The sequence below is a fragment of the Pyrus communis genome, chromosome 9, assembly GCF_041283825.1.
Source record: "Pyrus communis isolate YQ-2024b chromosome 9, ASM4128382v1, whole genome shotgun sequence".
NCBI classification, from domain to species: domain Eukaryota; kingdom Viridiplantae; phylum Streptophyta; class Magnoliopsida; order Rosales; family Rosaceae; genus Pyrus; species Pyrus communis.
Window position 1 is genome coordinate 22756721 of NC_142573.1, and position 9514 is coordinate 22766234.

General features: G+C 35.6%; 1 protein-coding gene across 1 annotated transcript; it reads left to right on the top strand.

The window, feature by feature from the left end:
- The first annotated feature begins 313 nt into the window (after positions 1-313).
- On the top strand, positions 314-8596 carry LOC137740002 (2-aminoethanethiol dioxygenase, putative (DUF1637)). Its single transcript, XM_068479784.2, has 6 exons — positions 314-467; positions 774-1110; positions 5148-5293; positions 5788-5935; positions 7936-8139; positions 8276-8596. The coding sequence occupies exons 2-6, from the start codon at positions 1008-1010 to the stop codon at positions 8392-8394; spliced, it is 720 nt and encodes a 239-aa protein (XP_068335885.2). The 5' UTR covers positions 314-467; positions 774-1007; the 3' UTR covers positions 8395-8596.
- Positions 8597-9514: the final 918 nt, after the last annotated feature.

Here is a 9514-nt window from a genome sequence, read left to right on the forward strand (position 1 = left end):
TAATTTTGTTGCAGATGCCATTACTTCTTATGGGCATGGCTTAGAGAATCTTTGTATTTGGGTGGGCTGTACTCCCTCAGTTGCTTCTGACGCCTTGTTCTTTGACTTTAGGGTTTTTGGTTGTTCCTGGATTTTTCCCTCTCTTAATGCATTTTTGCTTTCCTTTAAAAAAAAAAAAAAAAAAAACAAGAAGCTAGTACCAGTGTACCACTAAAGAAAAAAGAACATGGGAGGGTGGTTTTGTGAATATTTGGCAGATGGAGGCTAAATTGGTAAAAGAGCGAGAGACACACGGAACCCCAAAAGGGCCGTAAAAGGTGATGACGTCGGCGAAGATCTTCTTTCGGCTTCTTCCTCGTCTTCTTCCTCGTCTTCTTCGTTTACGCTAGTGCTACAGAAGCCATCCCTCCCTCCCTCCCTCATCGTCCAACTTTCACGTTTTCCGCAATTTCGCTCTCCCAATTCAGGTACCGTACCTTCAATCCATATCTCTCTCCTCCCTTTTAGATCTCAGTTATGGCTTTTAAGGGTTGGATCCAACATGGATTCTTAATCTTTTTAGATTGTCCTAAATCGTAACTTCCTGATTTCATTTGATAAATTTTCATGTTATTCACTTTCAGATTAGTTGAGAAATGGGTCTTACTTGTATATGCATGAATTTTGTATTTTTTTTTTTTCACTTTGCCCATTTGTTGGGTTGCTTAGAATTGATCAAAACATTGAATTTGACTAACACTTGCTTCATATGTATTGTTTTTGTTGTTGGGTAGGTGCTCATAGATAGGATTAGCTGAGACGGAATCGAACTACTGCTATGGAGTTTCATTATTGCTTCTCTGGTTGCAAAATGAGAGTTTTGATATGCTGATTTAAAGGCAACAAGGTTTTTCCCAATTGGGATTTGAATTGGGATTGCAATCAATAAGTTTCCTTGCGAAGACGTTATCGGCTTAACGATTTTGTGGCTCTAGTCCGTTCAGTTAAGTTGGTACCGTCTTTGCATCATGCCATATTATATTCAGAGACTGTATAATGTTTGCAAATCATCATTTACGCCGACTGGACCTGTGTCAGAAGAAGCCCTTGAAAGAGTTCGCCTCAAACTAGGTATGGAGAAGTGGTCCTTTAATATCCTGATATATCAACCGAACATTTTTTTAGTTGTGCTTCTCTTTTGCTGCTTCTTATTGTGCTGTGCTAATTATATGCCATGCCTAGTTGGAATGTTTGAGACAGACAGCAATGCTGTTTTAAAGCGAATTGTTTGTTTTCAGCCAGAAATATTGATTTGAGAACCTCAAAGAAACAAATATGCCGGGTTTCCGGGACAGTTTTGGAGTTTCTATTCTACCGCCCAATTGAAGTGCTCCCCACTAAGTTATAAAGTGGAAAGGAGTTGTCGCTGAGTTTAGTTAACTTGCTAATCTAAGAAACCGAAGACTACAAATCAGCAATACCCTTAAAACACATGAATCAGTAGCTAAACATCTAGAAAATGTAAAAAACCTGGGATTTATAGTTTGTTAAACTAATCCAAAGTTCACACTCAGAAGCTAATGGGGAAAAAGAATGAAAGCACTTTAGAACATATATGCTGCGAACTTAATTAAAAGATTTGATCTATAAGTTAGTTCGATTCCTCAACCTGCTGCATACACTCCTTCCACCTGACAGGGACAATACTATACATATGAACTTTTCAGAATGACCTGGTTGCTCTCCTTGTGAAGTTCATTACATACTCCTAATTCCCAATAGAAAATAGAACCTTATAACCTGTTTTAAAATTATATTTAGAACCTAATCAAGCTAATCCTATAATGAGAACTCATTGAAGTAAATATATATACTTTAGGCAAGCTTTTCAAATTTGCTATACTATCAGGCAACTTCTCTTTTTAGCACTATGTCAAGATGCTTCTGTTAACGCATTCGTGGAGTTTAGTAAATTGGATCATCCGTTTGTCAGATATACCCATTCCTTGTTGACTTCATGAGTTGATTTGCATTTTCTTGTCGCTTGCAGTTGATTGATTTTCTTTGATTAGAATCTGAAATTGTTTTAACTTGATGTTGAATATATCTTCAAGAGGAATGTCCAATAGGTCAGTAATCTATGGTCAGTAATCCAGGTCTCTCATATAGCACATCCATATTTAACATATAATCATTATCACTAGTTCACTTCCTCTGGAACAATTTAAAGGTTTCTGATCTTCCATGATTCTTTATGCAAATATATATTTTTTTTTATTTTTTATTTTTTATAATTTTAAAGAACATCCACAATTGTTACGTGTCTATTCATTCCTTTGTTGAATGGAAATTTATTCATAGGGTGCAGCAGATAGTGAATTTCTTTTCGCATACAAGTGTAGTTGAAGTCAAATGTATCCTTCAGTGAGAAATAGATTGAATGAGTAGTGGAAAACTATAATCAAACAAATTTGTTTACATATATCGGTTCCTCAATCCTTCAACAGTTTTGGTTTTGGTGGATGCAGCAGATATCGTGTAGGGTTTTGGAGATGTGAGGTCGGGAAAGATGGTGGTGGCTGGGTTTGGTTTTTACTTTTTATTCAGTTTTTTTTATTTTTAATTTTCCTTTTCTTTATGGTTTTGAAACTTTAAATCGTTTTGGAAATGTTGTTTTTCTATATAATCCACATGGCACAGTGTCAGCCCATTAACATATTTTAACGGAATCTAACGGTAAGGACAAAATTGATGATCACGTGGACAGATGAGGGACGAAATTGATGAATTTGGAACATAAGGGACCAAACTGATGAGTTGGCAAAACATGAGGGACCATTTGTTGTCATGTTACCTCCCTTTTCTTTATGGTTTTTGAAACTTTAAATCCTTTTGAAAATGTTGTTTTTTTTATATAATCCACTTGGCACAGGGTCAGCCCATTAACAGATTTTAAAGGAATCTAACGGTAAGGACGAAATTGATGACCAAGTCAACAGAAGAAGGACAAAATTGATGAGTTTGGAACATAAAGGACCAAACTGATGAGTTGAAAGAACATAAAGGCCCATTTGTTACCATGTTGCCTCCCTCTATTTCTATGTATATGTTTCCTTGTGCCCCGCTAACTTGAAGCTGTAATTGGTTAGTTAAGAAAATAGGACCTATGAGCTGCCAAACTACCAAAATTGTTTGTTTGTTCGGGTTGATGCATGTATTTATGTGTGATCATATAGGTTCATGTTGCAATTCATTTTGAAACTTGCCCATGTATTTGTTAAACTCCTTAATTGTACAGGTCTTATCTCAAATTTGTGTATCCTATATCATTGAGTTCATGCTTAATGGCCTGACCATAATCTGTATGATGTATTTCCACCCTAAATCCTTATCTTAACATGTCCACTGTCCATGCTATATGAATGTTTTCAAGGTGGGATGCTCTTGCTACCAAGATGGAAACCTAGTTAGTAATTTGTTGGAACACTATCATCAATTTGTCTTCTTGCGAGTTTGATTGGTAATATGTAATTGTAACTAGGAATTTTTAACAACTTGAAGCTCTATTTTTAGCACTTTTGTCTGATTAGACGCAATGCGGAAAATTATGGCTCAAAAGTTATGTTTGGCTCTAGACTTGATCCAATTCCTCTCTAATGTACCAGAAATTTTGGGGTTATGTATGCCTTTGGTGCTATATGAAAGTCATATTTGACTTTGAATATAACTCTAGAATTAACAGTGGAAGCCCCACTTTTGCAAGATACAGATAACTCTAAAACTGACTATTCCCTCTCTAATGTATAATATTTCAAAGTTAAAAGCCAAGTTTTACTCCGTATGCATTGAAGATATTGTATCTTGCACCACCTTATTTGGAGTAAAATATGGCTTTAACTTTTAACTGTTGCCTTTTTTAGATTGGAGATAGCCTTACGTCATACATAAGTGGTGGTTTAAATACTTAAATGTATATTGCTCTACTTTTAGGCTTGAGTTCATCTTTGTGAGTTTCATATGCCGTTCTTGACTTGGCTTTATGCCTCTAAAACATACTAAGTAGACCACTTGAAATGGAAAAATGATCTCAACTCTATTGTTTATTGTTTTCTAATAAATGAGGGACCAGTGGCCAGGCTTGTAATGTCCCCTGGCCTGAAGGCCTCACTTGACCAGTTTGTACTGCTGTTGGGCTTGGGCTGGCTGCCACAGTCCAACCTTATCATATTACTATAAATTTAAGATAATTTTATTTATGGGACCTGTCAATCACACTCCAAAAAAGTCATCCAGTTCTCATATTAAGATAAGTTAGTTTAATACAAACCATTTAATTCTCAAACATGCCCTGCGTGTGCAGCGTTAGGAAGTTGCAATAAGGAGAGAAAAAGTGGACTCTGGGGATTAAATGGTTGGTAGAATGTGGAGTTTAATTAGTAAAAGGTTTTGTCGACATTTTTTACATTAAAATCGACGGGATTTTCTTAATAGTAGTGTAGATAAATAGTTATTGATGATTAATTTTAAATTAAAATGTGATAGGTCGGGTATGGTCTGATTTTATGTACATAGCACATTTCCTCCTTTGTCAGGGGTTGGGCTTGACCTTGGCCCTCTGTAAAATGTGTTGGCCTTCCCCTTCCAAAAGGTGATGAAGCTTATTGGCCATCAGCGGCCCCAACTCATTTAACCAGCCCACTGAGGCATTAAATTTTTTATGCCTATGTGGAAATCTTGAGCCATTAGTACCGCAAAATCTCTTTTATAAGTAACATGTTTCCCTGGTGATGAAGGGTTACCTTTTACTAGAGATAAATGCTTTGATTACTGTAAGAGCTTAAGACAAATTTTTAACTAGTGTTGGATATTTTCAGACACCTAAGTACAATAGTTTATTCCTTAGGTTCATCTTTGATACTGTCTCTAGCTTCTTCACAAGTTGGAAAGGTTTCTGCATGAGCCTTAATGAGTCTAGTGTAACCATGGCTCAGGAATCTCATATGGCAAGCTTGTCATAAGCCTACCATTTTCTCATGTTATAGAAACCTATATTTCTGAGGCACCTCATTTTTTTTTCTAACCGCACAGAGTAGTGTGAAATCTTATTGTGAACCCCGCATTCATTCTATTTTATCAATTTTTAACCCTGTATGATGTTTTTATTTCAGAGAAAATTAAGCCTGCAGATGTAGGTCTCGAACAGGAGGCACAAGTGGTGCGTAATTGGTCAGGTGCTATGCCTGAGCGTAATGGGAATCAGCAGTCACTGCCACCAATCAAATACCTGCATTTGCATGAGTGTAATAGCTTTTCTGTGAGTACAGGACTGCAAGTCATCAGTTATTGATTATAAATTGTTTGGGTTCCGTTTCGATTGTGAGATTTCAAATTTAGAAATTGTAGTTCATTTAGAGTTAAACTTCATGAGAATAATTATAACGAATGCATAAAAGTTTGTATTTCTGTGGGATGAAATAGATATGCATGGATTTCAAATGATTTATTGTTTATAATTCATAATTTTATGTTAATTTTAGTTGTTTCAAATACTTTGCACTTAGTATTGTACATTCTCCTAACAAAAATAAGCTTTTTTGGTCATATTTTTAAGGAAAAACAAGCTTATTATTAACTGCAAGTCCATTTTTATAAATCTCTTCAACCAATGTTAGAGTTTTAAGATAATATCATAAGTCCGGCATAGTCAGTGTTCACATAGAAATTTAGAATTGGAGATCCAAGTATCAAAAGAAAATAGACTACGAAACTGATTTACTGGTATTGAATAATTGCTTATACTTTTGGCAGATAGGAATTTTTTGCATGCCGCCTTCCTCTATCATACCCCTTCATAATCATCCTGGAATGACTGTGTTGAGCAAGCTTATATATGGTACAATACGTGTTAATTCATATGACTGGGTTGATTTTCCTGGCCCTGCGGATCCATCAGAAGGTGTGATTTCCACAGTATTTCTCATCTACTGTACAATGTTAGTTAATGTACCGTTTCCTTTACCTAATACCTCATTTTCATGCTTTCAAAAAATCAACAGCATCCTGTTTGTGAGTGTTTATATCTAGCCTGTTGTATGCTTCCACATTTAGGTATTCTTTTAACTGTTTTTGTTGGTTGATTGTGCGGGGATCAGTTTCATATCTTGATACTAATATATTGACATATGAATCATGATGAGTATATTTAAGATCCTAATTATTTGAACATAAATATACAAATAAACATGCCATGGAAACAAGCAGCTGAGAAGACAGCTTGTAAACACCAGCAGCTTGCAGTTTTTCTTTGTTGCTTAGATTTGAATGCCTACTATATGTAGTTTTAGTAAGAGTGTCGTTACAAGAAACTGGTTGTTTGTGCCTCTGATCTCTTCTGTCGATAACTATGGGATCTTTTTATCTTTTAATTTCCCACTAATCTGGTATTTGATTTTCGCCAACTAGCCAAACTGTTTCTGTATGGCATAGAGCCTAGAGGATCTTAGAGGAGCCTAGAGGAGAGGCAAGGAGTCTTTATTTTTGTTAGATTATCCATATTTTATCCTTATTATTCTTTAGGTAGTAAAAGAGGGACACAAAATATTACATTTTTCAAGTTCAGGAAATTACACATTCCCCCCCAGCTTGATATTGACCTAGTCTCATCATGCAGATAATGATGGACTTTTCATAGTGTATACTATCTGTAACCTAGACATGTCACGGTTTGCATTAAGAGGGGTTGGAAAACACGTGCAGGCGGTCCATTTTTTCGTTATGATGAAATGACTCCAAAGTTTAGCGATTTGATTTCCATTAGTTAGCTTTGACTGTTTCAAATGCTATTACAGAAAGGTATGAATGAGTTTGCTGCTTTACTTTCTCTTCCCTATTTCAACATCTGTGTTGTTTGGGAATGTTCAAATTGATTCCTTTGTGATTGTGAGTTAGGGGGATGTGTCATATTGTTAACCGGGGAGATATGACTGGTCAGCTTGGTGTTGGATGATAATGTTTTTTTTTTTTTTTTTATTTTTTTTTTTATGATTTAATTGTTTAGAATACAGATCTCACCTAAGAAATGTTGAGGGATTAACGACATGGTTAGTTCCTGATCTATTCATATTCTGGAAAATTATCCCTTACGGTGTTTGATTAAATTCTTCTGTTATTTACATAGATATTGTATTTTGCTCTGTCATTTATGCAAACATAAAAACTTTCAAACATTTAAAGCCTTAAGATTAAGGTAAGGGCCTGTTTGATTAGTTCATTTTTAGTTTAGTTCCATTTTCTTGCTAGAGATAGAGAGAAAGTAGATGGAAGGACAGAGGAACCAAGAATGCGGAGAGTGTGGTGGGAGGGAGGGGGGATAAATGCACATGGGATGGCATACAAAGCGAAATCCAAAAACTAAAAAGTGAAAACCTGTATAAAATTGTTTTCAGTTTTTAGATTTTAGTTTTCATGTTCTACGCCATTACACGTCCATTTTTTCCACATCCTTCCCACCACCCTTCCACTATCCTTATTCATCCCTCTTTTCTTCCTTGTGTTTCTCTTTATTTCTAACCAATAAGTGAACTACGAAGTAAAAATGAAATGGTTATCAAAAGGGCCCTAAAACTGGAAATTTTGAATGTAACTTTTGAAATAAGAAATTACTAGTTGGGTTTATTGTTTCATCCCTATTGGCCAATGTTGTGTGCCTGTCAGGAGGATGGGATTTAAGAGGTTATTGCTTAATGCGGTTAGAGATTTTTACATGAGATGACGAGGCTCACGTGAAGTCTTTTTAATTTTTTTTGTTTTTCATTTCAATCTTTCTATCATAATTTGAAAGTCTGGGGTACCACCCAACCCTAGGTACAACTGTTAGCTTACATTGTGGGAAGCTGGTTATTATGATTTCATTAATTTTTCTAGTTTCTTTTAACTAAAAACTGTGAGTTTTTGCAGCAAGACCTGCAAAGCTGGTCAAAGATACTGACATGACCGCGCCTTGTCCGCCCACAGTTCTTTATCCGACAACAGGAGGCAATATCCATAGTTTTAGAGCTATAACTCCCTGCGCCATATTTGACATCCTAGCTCCGCCTTACTCGTCTGAAGATGGACGGCACTGCAGTTATTACCGGAAGTCCTCAAGAAAAGATCTGCCTGGTAATGAAATTCGTCTACCTTGTTGAGATGATAGAGTTTCTGGTTTTGAGTTAAGGATATCTGGTAACAGGCAAGTACATTTTTGTCGAGGTTGCTGATATTGATAAGTATTTTTTGTTTGTTGTTTGCAATGAAGGCGATCTTGAGCTTGATGGAGTTATAGAGCCTCAAGTGACTTGGTTAGAAGAGTTTCAACCTCCCGAAAACTTTGTGATTCGCCGAGGGCTGTACAAGGGCCCTGTCATTAGAACGTGAGAATTCTTGTTCATACATTTCTGTCAAATTTGCTTCTTTTTTGTCGAGATAGGAACCATTGAGGGGAACAAGAGTGGCAATAATTTTGGGTTCTGTAAGTTGCGCATTTGACTTGTACATAATAAATACACCCTTGTAGTCCGATTTACTGACTTCCCATTGAACTGGAAGAGTTGTTAATGCAAGCTGTGCAAAAATGAAATCATGGGTTGGCTTCTGTGGGGCGCTCCTCTTTGAATCATTGAGGCTAGGGCGGCTTGATCTTTGCTGGAATCAAATTCATCATTCACGAAATTGCAACCTAATGCCCTTTATAACTGGAGAAATTTCACTAGACTCCTAAGTAGGGATGGCAATTCAAACCGTTAGGTTCAATAATCGTGGATAATCGTCCAAATGAAACGGATTTGAGTATGAAAATTCGAGCATATTTTGGATATGGGGAAAATATGTGAATATTATTCAGTTATGATTTTGGATATGCTTATAAGGGTCCTTGATCCGAATCCAACCTGAATAGTATGTACAATGCATAATATAATTTTATATAATATAAGAGAACTGTTATTAACACTTTAAAAAGTAGGGATGGCAATTCAAACCGTTAGGTTCAATAATCGTGGATAATCGTCCAAATGAAACGGATTTGAGTATGAAAATTCGAGCATATTTTGGATATGGGGAAAATATGTGAATATTATTCAGTTATGATTTTGGATATGCTTATAAGGGTCCTTGATCCGAATCCAACCTGAATAGTATGTACAATGCATAATATAATTTTATATAATATAAGAGAACTGTTATTAACACTTTAAAAAGCTCATTACCTCGAGAATACAAAAGTTGCATTGTGTGGGAAAGGTCAAAAGCTTGAATCAAAATCGATGAGAATTCAATGATGTTTATGGGAGATAACAAGATCAGCCAACATCATCAATGTTTTATGATATTTGGCTTATCATGAACAACTCCAAAAGAAATTGGCATATCATATTTGGCTTATCATGAACAACTTCAAAAGAAATTGTTATATTTTTTATGATTGGACATGGATATTTAATAATGACATTAGTATCCACTAAATTATAGTGCACCAATTGAACAAATATATTTTTTG